Source organism: Labrus bergylta, chromosome 16 (genome assembly GCF_963930695.1).
Source record: "Labrus bergylta chromosome 16, fLabBer1.1, whole genome shotgun sequence".
Classification (NCBI taxonomy): Eukaryota; Metazoa; Chordata; class Actinopteri; order Labriformes; family Labridae; genus Labrus; species Labrus bergylta.
In genome coordinates, this window is record NC_089210.1 from 22373665 (window position 1) to 22393722 (window position 20058).

Below are 20058 nucleotides of genomic sequence, written 5' to 3' on the forward strand. Positions count from 1 at the left end.
TTTAGAACAGGGAGGGATGCGGGAGTAAGTTTGTGTTGAACAACAGACCAAAGGAGTTCAGAGAGCGACAAATGTGAGAGATAAACAAAAGCAATGAGTAAAAGTATAAAGAGAAGGAGGGAATGCAAGGCCCAGAGGAGGAGGAGGAGGAGGAGGAGGAGGAGGAGTGGAAACTGAGGTTTCCTGTCTGAGGAGGCGGCTGGCTGAGGAGGACAGAGGCAGAGGGGGGGAAAAAAAACTCAGCTGCGTGTGTTTGTGTGTTGAGGGATCCATCAGGGGCGAGGGGTGGAGGGTGTATGCGGGGGCTGCGGCTAGGGTGCGTATGTGTCAGCGGAGGTGGGGTCATACCGGCTATTACCTCAAGAAACGTCAGTGGTGACAAAAGAGGGAGTGAAAAAGTGACCATGTTTGGGCCTGTTTTTTGTGTCTCTAAATCAGTCACAAAAATACAAAAAAATATTGGACATTACTTGTCCCAACGTACCTTTATGTCCGCTGTCATTGTCTGTGACAAAAGTGTAAAACTTTCTGCATCACGTCCTTGTCTGCCTAATCTCATCTGACTTTGATATGAATCCACATAAATCTTTCCTTTAAGGGAAACTTCAAATGAGACTCACTTTACTTTGAAATGTGCAACTGCTTTGATCACTTTAATCCGCTTATTCAGCCCATCGACTGTATAAATAACTGCATGGACGTATAGTCTCAGTGACGTCACCCATTGGTTTCTGGAGAGGTGTATTAAAGCCCATCCATGGCGGCTGCTATATTGCTGACTCCAACTAACTTTCTGTCAATCAAGAAGCAGGCAAAGAAGTGTACCTCAGCTCTTGGCAAAAAGCTACAACGCTAGCAACTGTCAATCAACTCGGCCACGCCCCTAATTATGCAGATTTATAAATAACTTCACACAATCAAAATGGGTGAGTTGAGGAAAAAAACATACCTGTACAGTTTTTTTAAAAATCAACATATAAATGAGCTATTGAGAAAAAAAATCTGTTTTTTATCCAATTAAAATGAAATCAACTTTTTAACATAAGCTTAATGGCGTTTTCTTCTTCTTTTAGAGCCAGCCTCAAGTGGACACTTTTTTGTTTAAATTTTTGCACTGGCTTCATTTTTCAACACTGGAGTCTTGATTCGGACACTATTGTGTAGGTTTTCCGCATCCTAAAAATGGCAAATTGTTCATTTCTCTAACTTGTTTATTAGCCAAAGGTGCAGAAGTAAAACCGGACTGTCAGGGCTCAGAGGTCATGCCACTCCCATACCTCAGTCAGTCACCTTTGACCCTGTCCTCCCCACCTGGAGGACGTAAAAAACCAGCAGGTCTAGACACGATCCATGCTGCAGCTGCAGGGCTTTAAACAACACTGCTTCACCACAAAGATGACAAAACCAAACAAAAAACACAGTTACTAAACAGTGTGGTCACTGAAGTGTTGCACTGCAGATTTAACAACAACAAGCGATTTCTTATTTTTCAGTTTGAGATTTGAGTTTGAGTTATGTTAACATTATATTAGTCATGTATATCAACCAATTCATTCATCATCCATCCATCCAGTTAAATAATTGGATGGAATTCTTTGATATTATTGTATAGGATAAAAATTGTAATGAATTCAAACATCTCATTTTCTTACTGCATATTCTTAAAATTAGTAAAAGTTCAGAAATCCTGCCTGATAGAGGCAAAAAGCTGGTTTATTCAAAAATCATTCTTAGTCTCGTTGACTCATGGTTGGATTTCATGCTTATAAAATAGCCTCTGGTAATGTTGGCAAATGTTAACAGTTCCTTGACCACCTTATTCTCTCTTTTGAATTATAATTTGGTGAGTCAGTTGTTTCACTGGAAGATGCACTATTGGATAAAATTATTTTAGGTTTTAACATCGTGGGAAACATTTAGTGCATGTTTACTACACAACAAACCTTTTGCCACGATTATAGACTTTTGTTTTAACCTTTTAATTAATCATTTTACATATTACCCCTGTGATGACGTGTGCTGCTGCCCTCTTTGGCCAGGTCAGCCTCGTGGAAGAGATCCTGATCTCAATGGGTCAATTTCCTGATTAAATAAATAAAATACAAGATGTGCAATGCCTCAGACAGATAGGGATTTGTGTCGTTAAATTTGAAGGAATTACCACTCTTGCAAGTAGTTGTAATTGCAGAATGATTTTTCAGTGTTTCAAAACTACAAATGACACTATAGGATTGTTCTTAGAAGTTCCCACCACGTTCTTTCTCTCCTTTTCTTGGTGTGTGTGTGAGAGTGAAAAATAGAGAGAGCAAAGAGCCCTGGGGAGAGATGGCTTGCCTCCTACAGACCACCTCCCAGGGTCACAGCAGGAGGCAGATTAAGTTACAGCCAACCTCAGAGGGGGTCACACACACGCACACACGCACACACGCACACACGCACACACACGCACACACACACACACGCACACACACACACACACACAGACATTCTTTCACTCTCAGAAACCTTCTCACAAAACGAAATATTACACAATACAATCTAATACCAAAATGATCTTATATTGCACTGTTTTCATTTGCTTTGATTCTTTTTGTTGGCTCTCATTTCTGCACCGTCGGGTGGAGCAGGCTAACCTGATCCTCCTCAGATCAGATCAGACTTAAGATCAATCGGTCGAGGCGGGGTTAAAGATCAATGCTGATCCGTTTGAGCCTTGAGGTGTCGAATCACGTAGCCCTACTTTGACCTGCATCAGCAGATTCCCAACCTCTAAATTACACACGCACACACAAAGACACACACTCACATCATACCTCATCAAAGTGCGGTGTCCTGATGCACAGGCCTGGGTTTGGGAAGGGGTCACAGGGGAATAGATGACGGGGGGTTGCTAAATAGGACACACACAAACCTCTCTTTCAGGACTCCTCTTCCTCCCTCACTTCCTCCTCCCTTCATCCTCACCCTCGTATATATCCTAACTGTGGCCCCTTTGGTCATCCCTGCTTTCCTCTCCTCTCTTTCTGTCTCTCTCGCCCGTTCAGCCGCTGTTTACTCTGTTAGAGAGAGAGAGAGGGCCCACAGGGGGGACAATGCCGTCTTTCAGAGAGACTGTCGACCCCACGGCTGAGCAAGGAAGTCTGCATGGGGGCCAGCCAACACCCCTTCCACAAACTTCACAGCCATCCGCCACCGAGACACACACACACACACACACACACACACACACACACACACACACACACACACACACACACACACACACACACACACACACACACACACACTAACCTATCACGCAGGCACACACACAGACCACACTTCAACCCTCTCTGTATCACTTTTTCTCTTGCCTGCCCTTTCTCTTTTGTCTCACATTTCCCACAAGCCCCCTCTCGGTGACCGTGGCCGTTTGGAGGATACAGTCGAGATCCCGTAACTTTAGTCCAAGAAACACAGTCTGTGAGTCACTTCCAAGCCAGTCGCTAATGTTTGTCCACTAAGACAGAATCATGAGGGTGGGCTGAGGTGAAATTCAGCATGGACTGAATCAGCAGGAGGTGCACTGGCAGACTCCACTGGAAATACATTAGTGCGGTACGGATCGCCTGGGGTGTCGTGGGTATTGTAGATATTAATGGCCTGCGGAGCTTCTCAGAAGTCCACGATCGTTTCAAGGGAATTTTTTTTTTTTCATTTTTCGTTTCTTTCCAAAAAGTTATTTGACAGTGAAGTCACACACACACGATGCAGCACAGAGTCGACCAAAATCGGAACACAGACCTCTTCCTTCTTATTCCTCAGGGTTGTGTCGGAAGCTTTTTCCTTTTTCTTCACACACAATTGATCAGTCATATAAATAATAAATAATCAAATGTACACAAAACAAAGTAATCATCATCCCTTAATGAGGATTTCAAAGCTATTATTTACTGACACAAATTACGAGAGTAGTAAATTGGGGGGGGGGGGCTTATATTTGAATGTTCTACATCAAATCTAGCCTTTAATCTTCACTTATTAACATGGAAGAAGGTTTTATACCCGTTATTTTTCCAATTAAATGCAACTTATTCAGCCATTTTCTGCCACATTTTTCATACCCCCTCCTGTCACTATCTCTCTCACATTTGCAGTATGGGAGTTGCCGAGTTATTTTTGTTTCATGTGTATTTAATGATCAACAAATTCTTAAAATGTACCTTTCCCTTTATAATTTGTTCACTACAGCCATGTTGAAGTTAAATGTTTACTTCTTTTCCTTTAAACAGAAAAGCAAGTTTCATTTGTGAATAAGGATAAATTGCATGCTTAAATTGAAAAATCTGGCAGAATTCAGCTCATTTAAGCTCCCATTCACTCCCCTACAGCATGCAACAAGCTGAATGATAACAACACTATTATATATGGACTGGACACATTATGAGACTGGCTGTTGTTTGAGCAGTGAGATAACTATGGGGGCTCCATAAATAGGAAGAGATGAGCTATGCAGTCCATTATGGAGATAAAGTAATGGTTTGCACGTGGAGGAGCCGTCTGAGAGCAGCTTTTGTGTGCAGAGACCCCTTTAGTGTCTCTGCTGATCTCTCTGTGAGAGATGCAGGATCATGTGATTTGAGGTGCCAAATTGATTTATATTCCAGAGTTATATATGGATCCAAAAGTTCCATATCTGTTCCTCGGGCTTTATTGCACAGATTATAGAACTGATGGAAGGCCAGTTTTCTGTTTGGATGGATGAGAGAAGGATTGAAGCAAGGTTAAGCTGATTCCTGGTCTGTGCCTCGGGGTGAAGGCTTTACTCGGTTAGAGTGGATGACAGGCGATTTTCTGCTATTTTAGACAAACAATAAAGCCAGAGACCTTGGCAGTCTGTGCAATGAGAGCTACAGTAAGTTAGACCAGAGGGGGAAAGAAGGGAGAGGAAGAGAGAAAAGAAATGTGGTATAAACCACAGCTCATATCATATCGACTCTGACTGATCTGAACAGGTTTATTTCACAGCTAATGACTTTAACCTCATAACAAACTCTCTATGGTCAAAAAGAACATTGAGCAAGTAACAGTATATACTCCTCCCTCCTTTATCATTACAAAGTTCACCCAGTTTAAAACAATCCATTCAGTGTTTCTAAAGATATTGATGTGGTTAGCAGTTTGAATGGGTACATTTAGTAATATGAAGGGAATCGGAACAGTTATTAGAAGATGAAGAAGAAGAAGAACATACTTTATTAATTCAGTGTTTTCACTCTGTTATTGAACATGATAAAGACACATAAGCCATGGATATACAAAAAATGAAATTTGAAACCCTCTAGTGGTGATGTGTTTGATTTTGTTACTGGAATATTTAAATAGTTGGAAATGTCTTCAGAAAAAGCAAATATCTCGGGGGTTTTCCTGCTCTCTGTGTTTATTATAACTGACATTTTGGTGTTAAGTCATTTTATACTACACATCAAGAGGGGCCCGTGGGTCATGTGCTTCTCATTTCCGTCTCTAATCAGATAAAAAAAAAACGATGGCTACTTGTCCCACAATGTTTTTTTTCTGTACATGTGAGGAGCATCAGTGGATATAAACGCATGGGGACAGAGAGATCTCTCTGATAATACCATAATGCTGCTCTGTGTACATGATCAAACAGTATGTTCCTCTGCTCCCGTCAGTACATGTGTGTATCATCATTTTATCTATGACTGACTGAGTCTGTACACCCCCAATACACCACCCCCTATATATGTGTGTGTGTGTGTGTGTGTGTGTGTGTGTGTGTGTGTGAGCTGGTGGCCTTCCCTGGTAGGGCTGGTGAACCTGGTGACCTCTGTGCTCCGTGCCTCGCAGACACAAGAGCTTCTCATGTGGCCCCTGGCCAGTCGCTCTCAAAGCCTGCCATTCACCACCAACCACAGCTCCTATGAGTGTGTGTGGGTATGTGTGTGAGGGACAGGGAGGAAGGGTGAATTTGTTGAAATTACAGTTTGATTAATTACTTTAGTGTGTGTGTGTGTGTGTGTGTGTGTGTGTGTGTGTGTGTGTGTGTGTGTGTGTGTGTGTGTGTGTGTGTGTGTGTGTGTGTGTGTGTGTGGGTACATGCACACTGGGAGCTTTTCCACATGAACTGGAGAGATATATAGGACACCATGCAACTGTGTGTGTGTGTGTGTGTGTTTAGATGGAAAATGCTTTGAGGAAATGTGCGTGGTGAGAAGGTGCAGTGAACCCTAACACATTGTGTTGAATGGAGAGCTTGGCTGTAAACCAGCAGTACAGTACTAGCACTGCCTGTATGTGTGAAGCAGTACCTGCTGGATGAAGAACAATAGTCTCAAACCTTATTGACACACTCGCTTTAGGGGTCTGACTTGAGGGAAAGTGTTTACTTCAAAAAAGTTCATTTCTAAAGGAGGTTTTCTCACTTTTATCAACCTGTTATGTTTGTTTCTGATGCTGCAAGCATGATTTGACGATACCGGCAACTAACAGGGTTCTTCCGGGTGTTTGGCTCTGTAGTTTTTTGCTAAATGACTCTGAATATTATTATTGGACTGAAGCGAAATGAACAACCCTGCTTTTCAAATGCAAGGAGTGAAAATAAATGTGTATGAGAATGTTGAGAATAAAAGTAAGTAAATGCCGAGTACAGTACAGAAAACTGTATTTTTATTTCCTTGCTTCCCACATTTACTTGTGTCAGTCCGGTGGCAGAGAAAAGCTACAACTGGAACTGAAAATGACAGCTAGATGAAGCATCCTGCCCACAGCCCTCAGGCAGGGTCCAGAGGTCAGTGTGTTTGGAGGAAGGAGGAGGTGGTTGCAGCGATGCAGCTGGACTGACAGGCCTGGGGGGCTGCCGGTGGGGTCTCAAAGGTCCATGGGGTCTGAAGGTGCACACTGTGATGGGGGGGGGGGAGGTGATGTGACTGGCCGAGGGTTGGGGTGAAGCGGGGCTGGTGGAGAAGGTGACCATATGGATTGGATTGTAGACATTCCTCAAGAAGAGTGTGTGTGCAAAGGTCAACATGGGGAAAGAGGAGGGGTCACACAGATCTCTGTGTGTGTGTGTGTGTGTGTGTGTGTGTGTGTGTGTTTATTTTTCTTTGGCTTACTCAGTGTTTCAGTTTACGACTATGTCTGTTTGGTCATTGTTGGGTTGAGTATTTCTTACCCAGTGGTATTGTGGAATGTGAGAAACTTTCAACAACGTTCACGTGAAAAATGTTGCAGGTGTGAGAATCTGTCTGCAGTTTGTCACTTTTTCACACTTGAATTGAACATTTTATTTCTAAATGTTGTCGTATGAAAACCAGGCTTTCCTTTCAAGGCCCCTCTCGGCTTAACTCCGCCCCTCTGTTTGTGTTTGTGCAGGTGGGAGGTCGGCGGGTTGCGGTCATGCTGTCCCTGGACGAGCCCCTGGACCTGAAGCTCCCTCGGCGGGCCAACGGGCGGGACAAGGGGGCGCGTTCGCCCCTGCTTTCTCCGCTGCACCCCAAGCGAGCTCGCCAGCTACGCATGGCGGATGATGGCACGGCAGTCATAGAGCCCGCCTCGCCAGCATCTCCACGCACAGGTACGTAACATAGCAAGACTCTGTTAGGCTGCATTTAAGCACAGTGGCGGTTAGAGAGAATTGAACACAACGATGTGATGACACAGCAAAATGTAGTGCAGCAGGTGTAATATAAATCAATGTTTACTCCAAAACAGGTTATGAATATATTTGGCAGACAAAAAAGAAATGCCTGACTAAAGTCACCAAAGATCATCCTCTGAGGAACGATTGTCTGTACATATTTCCAGGCAACACATTATTTTTTGACAAAATAGGATACAGTGAGACCAGCGCCCCCGCATCAGATCAGTCTGGTAGTTCGTCTCCCTGACAGATGTTTATGTGTGTGTGTTTGTTTCTCAGGTGTGCAGGTGGTCCCTCATGACCGAACAGACACCCCCACCCCTCCTGCGGTGGACCTGAGCATGTCTCCCTCCTCTCGCCACACCCCCAGCTCTCCAGAAATGACAAACGGCAACTATGTCTCCTCAGGGGTGAGCTATACCGAGATTGAACACACACACACATCGCACACACCTACACACCAGCACGGTGGTTCACAGCGTGGTAGCGTTTACCTGATTTTATGTTGCTAACCATTCCCTTTACTTTATGTCTTTTTCTGTCTCATATTTAGTCTTTATTTACCTCTAAGAAAAACAGTCTTTCATGACTGAGTGGCCAACTCTTTCCTGTCTTTAGCAGAGAGTGACTCAACCTGCTGAGGTCAGCAAATCAGGAACAACATGGGGTTGTGTCAAACTCTCCATAAGGGAATCAGGCTTTGCACGGGGTGGGAGGTTTCTGTGTGTGTGAGGGGGGGGGGGGACTCTTATCAAACACCTCTTGTGTCCCAAACAAGTACCTCTGTCTGCACTCAGTGGCCTCGCAGGCATGACGTGTGTGTGCCTGCAAATGTGCATGTGTGTGAGTGTTTGGTACATGTATAATCAGATTTCAGTCAAGGTACAGCCATGCAGACCTCACGCCGCCTAATTCAATTCGCTACCAATTGAATAAAGAGACACTGGCTGGGATCATTTAGCCCACAACTAAGTCCTAGATAGCCCCTGACCCCGCCATGACACACACTGCTATACACAGTGGATGCACACACAAAAGTAAGTGTTTGGAAGAACAGCTGCACACACTCACATGTTCTCTCCCGTACAGCATCTCACAAAGCAGCTCACATAGTTCTGCATGCAGAGGCAGAGCCAAGTGCAGGGGATTGGTCTCGTTTTATGAAATTTCTCAGATACACATTTCTAACATAGCTGAGGAAGACGAGACAGCCCCATTATTGTGATCCAATCCTTATTCTCTTTCTCTGTGCCTTCATAAGCCCGTAAGGCAGCTCACTCTTATGGGTCACTTTATATTTAAATGCTACTTTTCATCATAACGCTCCTCTGTTTTCAGCACGAGCTAAGTTGCAATAAAAAGTGTGTGTTTGAGTAAAGGTGTGAGCCAGTGCATAATTCCTCTGAGCCCCAGCAGTGGTTCAGTGGATCTTACAGCTCTCATGTCGAGCTCAGGGCTGTAGGGAGGTTTGTAGCACACAGCAGGAGGCTACATGACAAAAAGTGAAGTGGATTTTTTTTTTTTTAAAGAAAGATGAGATCAGCAATTCTGTACAGCATTGACAAAGACGTTTGTGTCTATACTTCCAGCTTCACAGATGATTTAACTGTTAAAAAGACTTAGAATGCACCCACTAGGCTGTTCAGGTATACTGTATTTTCTTGCAGAACGACAAACCCAAATGAACCAAAGCAAAGGTTGTGCATGTGTCTTTCATTTCTGTGCATTGGATGAATAACCCTGTTGCCTCATTGTCTGTTTTTGTTTTGGGTGATCAGAATTCTCACATCTCACAGGCCTTTCAGTTTTTCGTGCCAATCGGAGCAGGGGCAGGACTTCACCTGCCATCCTCCATGTTCATTGGCCAGACAAGCGACAAGAGAGCCTCTCCTGACCTCTCAGCAGATGAACAACTGGCCTGCCACTGGAAGAAGGTAAGACCCCGGAAGTAAAAGAAACTCATGTATGACCCTGTTGCAGTCAATTCTGGATTGGAGCAGAACAGCTTTATTGTCTCAAAGATACATTTTACATAATGTTTTCCTTCCTCTAGTGCCATCTGCTTTTCGACTCCCTGCAAGACCTGGTGGATCATGTCAACGACTTCCATGTGAAACCTGAAAAGGATTCTGGGTACTGCTGTCATTGGGAGGGCTGTGCTCGCAAAGGGAGGGGATTCAATGCTAGGTAGGAAAATCCTCTGCTTTGGTGATTTATGAAGTGCACGTTTAAGGGGAGAATTTAAAAGGAACTCACCGTAATGTTTGGATTTTTGTGGGGCTGCAGGTACAAGATGCTCATCCACATCCGCACCCACACTAACGAGAAGCCTCACCGCTGTCCCACCTGCAACAAGAGCTTCTCACGCCTGGAGAACCTCAAGATACACAACAGATCACACACAGGTCAGTGGTGGATATTTGTTTGCTTTTAAAATAAGAATTATTTTGAGCCTATGCAATGTTCTTAATATTAGTACGGCCAAATTCAAATATAGCCTACCCTTGTTATGCCATGTGCAACACACGGAGGCAGCATGGCGGTGCAAAGTCATTCAGACCCTGAGCCGCCATCAGAGTTAGTAACAGAGGAGTAATGGGGGGAAGAAGGTGGCGATGTGTAACATTGCAGACGGCAGGTCGTCAGTACGTGTGTGTGTGTGTGTGTGGTCATGTCTGAGTGTATGTATGTTCACACTCGGTCTGCCACTCTGACTGACACAGCTCCCGCGGTGAGTCTCACGCTTCCACGACACCGAAATGCAATGTGAAACCACAAACTGGGTGACCAATTTTTGCTGTATAGATGCAATGAGTGCATCCAAATGCCTAATGGCAGTGGAACCTTGTTACAGTGCCGTTGTGGAATTGCAATCTGTGAAGGGCTACAGACATTACAGGAAAGTGTGGAGGCAGGGGGGGAAGAGGCAGCTGAGGAATAAAGGAGATGTGTCCAAAAAGAGCATTTGTTTTGGTCTGAAAATCTATTCTGAAAGTTCCATATAAAGGCTTTAAAAAGAAATGGATTTTCAATCTAAGCTACTTACATTTTCCCAATTTAAGAAAAAATTGCATACTTTTTCCTCTCTGCAGGTGAGAAGCCCTACATTTGTCCTTATGAGGGATGCAACAAGCGGTACTCCAACTCCAGCGACCGCTTCAAGCACACACGCACGCACTACGTGGACAAGCCCTACTACTGCAAGATGGTTGGCTGCCTGAAGCGCTACACAGACCCCAGCTCTCTCCGCAAGCACATCAAGGCCCATGGGCACTTTGTGGCTCAGGAGCAGGGCTCCCCAGGCGGGGTGGGCTCTCTGCTCAGAGGTAGCCAGAGTGGAGGGCTTGCCAGCGATGTGGGGAAGGAATCAGACCTGTCCTACGTCAGCGCAGCACACATTATCATCCCAGGTGCGGCTCTCCTTGGAGGCCATGCTCTGCAGGGTTTTGGTGGTGGCCTGCCAATGTCCCCGATAAGTCCTCGGCCCCTGGACCTTAGCACACTGGGCTGCCCCAGCTCACCTCAAGGCGGCCTGGGGGGCACATCCATCCTGTCCTTTAACGGCTCTCATCTGGGCCTGGCCAAGTCCTCTCTGCTCTCCTCTGCATTCCCCTCCTCTGCCCTCGGCCTGTCCATGGTGCCAATGCTGGGGGCCTCATCTGAGCGCAGGGCCCAAGGTCAGCAAGGGAAGAAGGGCCGGGGTGAGGAGGCCAGGAACGAGGTGACTGGGGGGGTCCTGAACCTATCCACAGGAGGAGCTCATGATCCCCTGTCCTGGGTGGTCATCCCTCCAGGCACCGTGGTGCTCAAGCCAGCTGTGGTCAACTGATTCACACACACACACACACACACACACACACACACACACACACACACACACACACACACACACACACACACACACACACACACACACACACACACACACACACACACACACACACACACACACACACACATTCCAGAGGAGCTCAGGGGGTTGGGATGGGAGGGTGAACGACATAGTGGGGGTACAGGCGGTCAAAGGTGAGAAGGATCAGCTCGCACAATCAAATCCAGACAATGCATTTCAGAGAGGGGTTGGAAAAGGGGAAATCTAGAGAAACTTAATAGCAAAACAATAGCTAACACTACACCTCACAAGGACTAAGTATACAACGCAAGCCTCTTGTTTAATGGGAAACAAAACTTGGGGCCCAAGAAAATATGGTTCTGTATTTCTATCACAAGGCCTGACAACGGGCTCCTCTTGTATTTTGTACTTTATTCATTCCTTTCTGCTGCTTCTGTGGACAGGGACCATGAAAGTCTTATTGCTCTGTGTTCTTACAAAAGTCCGGATTCATTGATAAGTATTTATATGACATATGTTCCTCATGACAGTGCGCATGTAGCTTAGCTGTGAGAAAGAAACACCATGAAACTAAATGACGCTCTCACGTTAGGCTAAGACGCACGTAATAGGAAGATTCTCCATGCTTGATTTTAAAGTTATGACCTATTTTTCACAGGCTGCTGTGATTAATATGATTCAGACAGGCTTGCCATACCAAAGCAAGTGAACTCAAACTGTCTTGGATTTTCAGCTCTGAGACAGTTCCATTAAACACAGCACTTAATAGTGTCAACTGGTTTATAGTATTGAAACCTCAACTGCTGCTAACCTCTCAGCTCCCCCAGTGTATCATTAACTGGGAATGAGCACTTTTGACAATCTGTCCCCAGTTTGGGGAGGGTGACCAACAAGAATGTGTGCCGGGCTCGCAGACTAGGGGCTTTTTGGGCACAGAGCAAACAGAGGACTTCACACAGACAAATGGTGTTCTATCACCTGACTATGACCAATCATCACTTCCTCTTTTACTCAAGCGAAATGTAAGGCACAAGTGCATCTGGCTCCCCCTTCTGGCTGGACACGATACACAACATCCTGCTTGCCATCTACAGAACTTGCACTGTTTCACTTTTGGATTGTCCAGCTGCTTTCCCGTAATTGAATCAACACAGCCAGTTTGAGCATGAAAGGGCCACTGTGGGGATTAACACTAGTGTGTTGTGTCTTTAAAAAAAGTGACCTGACCCAAAACCAGCTGTGAAAAACAGGTGGTCATCCAGTTGAATCCCAACTTAGCCATGTGGGCTGAAGTTTTGCCCCAAGTTCAACATGTCCCATGCAGAGCATAAAATACCTGGAGAGGGGAAAGGGGGATGTACTTGTCTTGCCACAGAAGGGGTGATGATGCACTTAAAGCCACATGCAGCTGGACTGACTAGGAAGCCACACTATTCCAAACTGCCTCATTTTACTCTGTCCAAAGGGGCAAAAAGGACAAAAAGAAAAGACTAATTAGACTTCTGGGAAAACTCGTATCATGGTTCGATTAAGCAGTCAACATGCACTTACCACACACTTTAATCCTTACATTTTTTACACAATGTTACTGCCAATTCATTGTTCTGTCATTTTAAAAAAAACTTTTCTTCTTAAGTCTGCTGCCGGGGTCCCTCCAGGCTTGTGTTGCTAAACACTAATGCATGCATGATGTTGACTGCACAGAGGAGAAGTCAGGGAGCAGGAGAGGGTAATCGCAACACAAGGAACATTCCCTCAAGAAACTGTAACACTGACTACCCTCCTCTCTCTTCTTTTGCCTCCATCTCTCCTCTACCCATCTGCCAATGTTGAGGTCCTACTTTTCCATCACCGAGTCTTACCCCGTCTTAGAAATAATCAGTTATTGCTGTTTTATATTGTTGTTCTGATTTGTATTTTTATTGCTGTTGTTCAGACGAGACATTTTTTTTTTTTTGCTGATGTTGAAGTTGCTTCTTGTGTTCTGAGACGACTGCTCGACACTCAGCTTTCTGCTGTTCACGATGAGTCTCTAAAAAGATGCTTGAGGAGAGGACGGCGAGGGAGAAGTTTTGGTGGTTCTCTAGGGCAGTGGTTTCCAAACTTGGGTGTATGGGAATAATTTGGATTTAAAGTTAACTTAACAAATCCTGTCAGAGGACAGGCAAAAAAGAAAGGGAAAACTATTAAAAACAATATCAGTAAATATCTAGAAAACAGTGAATCAACTGGCAGGGTAACAAGGGAGTGTGAAACCGGTGTTGATTGATGACATAATGAAGGGCAGGTGTGTGATGATCAAGGAATCAGAAGGAAGGCAGGTACTAAACCACAGGAGATGTTACTGCTTCAAAAACTAAAATAATGTTCAAATATTAACACATCCACAGTGCCAAGTAGTTGAACTGTAATGACTTTTCATATCTATTCACAGCAGCACCATGAGGTTGGCTTTGTACAACTTACATTAATGTTCCTCTCAGGACGCATTGTTACAGCGTTAGTGATCCCTTCAACATTTTATATGGCACCATCATCGGGTGAGAAATTGAACTTTTCCTACATTTTCATCACCAAACAACTGGAAAAAAGTTTGACATTCCCATCAACCTCAAATTTTCACAGAGTACATTCCAATTAGCAGAGATCTCAGTGCTAGTAGTATAAATTTAAATGTTCAACAAAGTAAACGCTACCTGACAACCATCAGCTGGTTACACTGTCACTTTGAACTCTTCTTAAAGAGCCTCACAGCTCTACCAGCGTGCCTGTAGACTCTTAAAATGAAACAATGTAAGAGGGGAAAAAATACTTATTCGATTAATTGCTGGCAACAGTATTTGAAAACTATGGCCATTAATGTGGATTTCAGGTCAAAAGTACAGTACAGTCGACATTATTTAACAGTGCTTTGTTTTTAGGCATTGTAAACCAAACGGTTGGGAACCACTGCGCTAGGGTACTGAGAGGACTGATTGATATTCCATTCTTACATGACAATCACATTAGTGCACTGAAGGTCATTTAGAGAGGATGTGTTCATATAAGATACACGTCTGTTTAAGGTGTCATTACCAAAATATCTTGAGGCAAAAAAGATTTTGAGCTACCTTTGTCGACTCTAAATTCTTCAGTCAAGTAAAGCAAAACCAGAGACGAATAACACAGACTGTAAGAGGTTGATAACATGGAGAGACAGGATTGCCTGAATGATGATGAGAAAGAGGCTTTGTGCCAGCAGAGGAAAAGAGGCAGAGGAGAGGAGAGGAGAGCTGTGCGGCTGCAGTCCCATCTGCCAAACGGTGTCTCAGCTCTGAAGTCACTGGCTGTGCTGCGTCCAATGTGGCAGCCAGTCACAGGCATACCAGCCTGAGGAAAACTAGGCCACTGAACTCTGTCTGCCCTCTGGGTTTATTTTTCCCTCTTTTTTTAAAGATTAAACCCAAAAGGCTCAACTCCCCCCCACCAGAGACTCAGCAAACAGACGAGTTAACAAGCTGCATCACAGTCAACAAAAACAACACCCCCCCCCATGTCAGAGGAGGAGCTCTGTGTCAGTCTGTCCATATGATTCACATAAGAGATGAACTGCATATATATGTTTCTGCCTCAGTAACTCTTAGTCATCATCATTATCTAAACACTCCCCCACCCATCATACACACCACCAGCCATGTCTCTGGGTTCAGTCTGGGTATCGGAGACCATATCTCGTTCTGAGTGGACCATTCTGGTCTGTGATGTCATCAGAAACAGGTGTTAAGTAGGCTAGACATGGTTTCCGTGGCAACAGTGAAACCCACAGATGCAGCGGCTCTCCTCCTCCTCCCTGCCTGTCTATCTGTCCCTCTGCAGGTTGAAGCCAGGGACAAAACTCAGTACGACAGCAGAAAGCTGAAAAATATGACACGGATCCTTCCAGGGTCCACAACATTTCCATATTAAATAAGCTGTATGATCCATTAACCCTTTGAGCTCAGTCTGTAAAAAACTGCACTTTTGTTCCCCTCATAGTTTATGTAGATATGCGGATGCTACCAAGTCCTCACTCAATGTAAAGCGTTACACATCAGTTGTTTTGGGAACCAAGAATAATTGTTAAAATCATCTTCAGCTACTAAAATTGCTGAATTGAAAGTCTTATATTTTTGAACTTGTAAAACTGGTACTTGCTCATGGAGATTTTAAAAGTTACCCTAACTTAACACTATGAAAAGTGGAGCTGAAATCCAGGGCACAGAATTTGCGTTAGCTAGCTATTTCTTGTCAATGTAAAGGGTGCCATTGACTGAAGTGCCACAGTGTTGCACAAAGGGTTAATGATAAGACTAAGGCCATGCGAGGCCTGTTCCAAGTTATGTTTTTTGCACATTTGTGAGATATTATTGTCAGTATTTTAATTTTTCCAAGTGCCTTTTTACTATAGGGTAAAATATAGAAGCTATACACTATATGAATAAAAAATGATTATATGAAAATATATTTTTTCCTGGCATCATGTTCTGTGGTTGAACATGCAGAATTTTAGAGTTGTAAAAGTCTCCAATTGGTACAACATAGCGGTGTTCTCCTGTTTTAGAGGAATTTTATTACGATATTGATAATAATGTCAATGAAAAGAAAAATGTTTAATAAAGTTGTATTTGATAAAAACTTGTGTTTTCATCTGTTTGAAACGTACAATGCAGACACATAAATGTGGAAATAACCCCAAACATAAACAATACATGTGTTTGTGATCCTTTTAGACAGACATGTGCACAACTGATGCGGCCAAAGAGCTTAACCTGAATAAAAACAATTATATGAGCATTAATAATAGTCAAACAGCTGCAGCTTCACTCACTGGGAAGTGTTTCAGGTGTTTAAATCTACAGGAGTTGGAAACAGCAACATAAATTAATTTTCTGCCTTTTTTGAACAGACAAAGTCAAACAGAGAGGAAATATTGAGAGTGAGGGGTGATGTGCACAAAAAGGTCGCTGTTGGGAGTCAAAGCAGTGATCGTCAGTGAGTGGAGGACTGTAGCCTTTGTATATGAGGCGTCTGCTCTATCAGCACCGTCATGGTGACTTTAATTCAACTATTTCTTCATGGATTGACATAATTCAAAAGAATGCACAACATTTCATGTGGCCATATCTTAATGACTATTATTCATGTTTTAACGTCACAACCAATGTTCAAAAAGGCCACCAATTGGAGACTAGAGAACAGAAAAAAGGCTTTTATTAGGTTATAATTTACAGAGGATGGGGAGAGGAAAGACAGGGTGAGCATCATTTCATGTTTCATGTTTCTGTATTTCTTTCTGGTGGCTGCTTATCTTGTGTCTGGATACTTAATTCCTCGTCTAGACGCTCTTTAGCTCGCACCACCTGCACACGAACACACATAGAATATTAAAACAACATTAGTGATAGCTGAGGGTGAAGAAAGACACTTGGGGATATAGAGTATGGCATTATGGTTCTTAAGAGCAGAAATGAAAGGATGATGGATTCAATCAGTGAGAACAATCATTTCTAACATGATTCAGATCACAGAGTGGATTCCCTCCAACACACTGGAAATCACATGAGGGATAATTTGATATTTAACACAGACACTCAAAATGTACATTGTTTGCATGTTATAAGCAAAACAAATAAAGTGATGAGTATCACTGTTCCCTGCTGCAAATACTCAAGTTTTAGGCATTTTACATGAACCATGCTGTGCTACTAACAATGAATCCTTGAGCATGTAAACACTGCGAGGGAACAGAGGATTCAAAGAGACTTCAAACAGTTACACAGGAGACTCAGTAGATATGTGAAGGTCATTATGCTATTCTGTTCTATTCTAAAAGATGAGGAACAAGTTGTCTTAACTGTTGACTCTCACATTAATCAATCGAAATCAGGTGAATTGCACAGTACTGTGTGTCTACACATACAGGAAATTCCACTTTGTGTTTTGGTGCAAAACAATAAATATAGAAGTACAACAAAGAACCAAGTGCTAAAAGACAGCAGTACTCAATATAGTACAGCAATATAAAGTAAAATATGAAGACACAAAATGTATAAAATGTACAATGCAGGAGAAGTTGTGCTGATTAAGGTTGAGTGCAAATATCTTTAAATATAAAATGACACACAGTGTGCAGTGTAAACAGTACACACACATTGAAAGTTGTGTTGAAAGAACAGAGTACTCACTTTTGATTGCAGGTAAAATGAACCGCCCACGGACTTGTCATTGACTTTAAAAAGGTGTTCGTAGTTCTGCAAGAGATTGAACAGTTCAGTTTAATTGTTCAAGCACAACATCTGGACTTACTGACACATCTGATCATTGTGAGCGTTTGCTGCAGATACCAAGATGCATGGGTAATATCCAAGTTTGAATCTGTCTCCAGGATTACATGATGCACACACACCACACATTCCAATCTGCACATTGCCCTTTTGACACCCTGGACACTTTACACACTGACACTTTACACTGTTTACATTATTCTATATTCAAATATTTCTTTTTTAAATTTTACATTATATTTCTATTTTACTGTATTTATGTGTATTAGTAATTTGAGTGTTATTGCATGGCCTTGTGGAACAGTCTTTACATTTCACTGCACATCTGTATGAGCATGTGACAAATAAAAATCTTGAATCTTGAAGGCTGGGATGAATGACTTCACAGTGAGTGGAGTTCAGAAGATAACCAGAACTAAAGTCTGCACTTGTGCGAGAGGCATGTTATGGATAACTGCAGCACATGTTAACGAAAGCGAAAAAATCCTGACAATAGTAATCAGATATTAAAGCTGGTGAGAAACATCTGGACAGACAACATATCACAGAGGTGCTGCAATACAAACCCTTTGTCCAGAACAAAAGTGTGTTTTACCTTCTGGATTTCTTCGGGACTAAGTGTAGAGATGTTGAGGATTTGCTGTGCCTCCTGCAGGCTCATCCCAGTGATGCTAGAGGCAGCAGCCGACTGCTGACCTGAACGGCCCCTGGCCTTTGCTGCTGCTTGACTAGCTGTAAGACAAAACACAACACACACATGTTTAAAGCTTCATCTCCTCATATAATATCAAAGATTGTGGAAGCAAAACTATTTTTTACATACAACAGATCCAGATGATACTATCAGCAATCGAATGGCACATTCTCTGGAGGATATGATCTTATCATATTTTTGTATAATTGTGCAATTCAGAGCAGGTAATGATTAAATGATGAATGTATTGACAGATTGATTTGACACAACAATTGATCATTCATGCATGTTTCATACAGTCAACATATTATTATTTACACTGAAACTGGAAAATATCTGAATCGACAACATGAAACAGATACGCCTGGTCTAAAACTAAATGGATGTATTAGTGAGTTGTCTCTGCGGGCACTCTGAGTGGATATTAAATACCTATCAGGGACACTTTAAAGGATCATACCTGCATATTCCTGCTGTAAAGCACGAGCAAAGGCACGGCCCACCACCTGTGCTCCCATCACGATGATCTGTGCGAGATATCGAGCCTGCAGAGGAAAAGACAGAATACAACCATCAGATGTGTTAGTTAATAATAACCAAAAGGAGGAGGGAGGATGTGTCCCTCTACATAACCCTAACCCTAACCCTAACCCAGTAATGACACAACTCATGTCAGACAGGTGAGTCTGCAGGATGTGAAGTCTCTTCATTACAGCTGTTTCCATACACTCTCCAGCCTTCTTGGACATACATTAGCTTGTGGTAAAATGGCATTTTCTCTTATTAAAGTCAACCTTTTTCTACTGAAGAGGAGACTTTATGTAACGTGTTGGTACAAAAACAAAAGCTAAGGTCTCATGCTAATGCTACACAGCAACAACCCTCTCACTGGTTAACTTCAGCGTTGTCTCTGGAAATAAAAACACCATCATGACAAAGCGTTAACTTACCATTGTTTTTAAATTAAACAGCTCCTCCGTACAGGGTGTTCCGTATATTTTCACACATGTACATGAAGGTTACTTATGGGTCAAAGTTCAATGAAATCAACGATATTCAAGATAAACCAGGTGGACGGTGAAATGTTTGATTACGCCCCCTGCTGGCAGGGAGGTCTGACTGCACTTATCACGTTTTACCTGCGCGTTTAGTTAAAACGTTGTTTTAAGCTGTGAGCAAACCTCTACCAAGATAAGAAAAAAGAAACATTCATTTTATTGTGAGGTAACCGGATAGGTAAACATAAGAGGAAACATATTCTGGAATAAATATGGATATATGCTGTTTGAGGTTTAAATGATGTGCTTCTGTTTACATATGGATCCTTGTTTGTTTCTATTGTTTTTGTTTATTTACTATACTTTCAAATGTATCTTTATTTTTATTGAACCTTTATTTAGCCACGTTAGTCCCATTGAGACCGTAGACGTAGAAATCATTTTCAAAGGAGACCCGGTCAAGAAGAGCAGCAACTCACACTTTCAACAACAAAAACTCTAAATCATACCGTACATGAAAACCTAAAATTGGAGCACAAATGACAAGTGACTTTTTTGATATGTCAACG

At 42.9% G+C, this 20058-nt stretch overlaps 2 protein-coding genes across 4 annotated transcripts in view; one reads left to right on the plus strand and one right to left on the minus strand.

Annotated features, from left to right (window-relative positions):
* The window catches only part of glis2b (GLIS family zinc finger 2b), a 28574-nt gene extending 12426 nt beyond the window's left edge, over positions 1–16148 (plus strand). For 2 of the 3 annotated variants that reach the window (XM_020648466.3, XM_065964485.1), the window contains exons 2-7: positions 7375–7576; positions 7922–8052; positions 9421–9576; positions 9696–9829; positions 9929–10047; positions 10735–16148. In XM_020648466.3, the coding sequence (XP_020504122.1) occupies positions 7399–7576; positions 7922–8052; positions 9421–9576; positions 9696–9829; positions 9929–10047; positions 10735–11471 (1455 nt within the window). In that variant the 5' untranslated portion in view covers positions 7375–7398 and the 3' untranslated portion in view covers positions 11472–16148. The remainder of the gene's footprint in view (positions 1–7374; positions 7577–7921; positions 8053–9420; positions 9577–9695; positions 9830–9928; positions 10048–10734) is intronic. The other variant, XM_065964486.1, reaches the window with a different exon arrangement.
* Positions 16149–16707: 559 nt separating this feature from the next.
* pam16 (presequence translocase associated motor 16) lies at positions 16708–19583 on the minus strand. The gene is made up of 5 exons (XM_020647035.3): positions 19442–19583; positions 18952–19036; positions 18393–18529; positions 17699–17764; positions 16708–16873 (listed from the first exon to the last, which is right to left on the minus strand). The coding sequence occupies exons 1-5, from the start codon at positions 19442–19444 to the stop codon at positions 16787–16789; spliced, it is 378 nt and encodes a 125-aa protein (XP_020502691.1). The 5' UTR covers positions 19445–19583; the 3' UTR covers positions 16708–16786.
* Positions 19584–20058: the final 475 nt, after the last annotated feature.

Bases quoted from the DNA above. Each gene is read 5' to 3' on its own strand.
- pam16 (XM_020647035.3), bottom strand. The intron at 18,530-18,951 runs GTATGATCCTTT...TTTGTCTTACAG, and splicing joins TTTACAGCAGGAATATGCAG to CTAGTCAAGCAGCAGCAAAG. The intron at 16,874-17,698 runs GTGAGTACTCTG...GTTCGTGTGCAG, and splicing joins CATTTTACCTGCAATCAAAA to GTGGTGCGAGCTAAAGAGCG.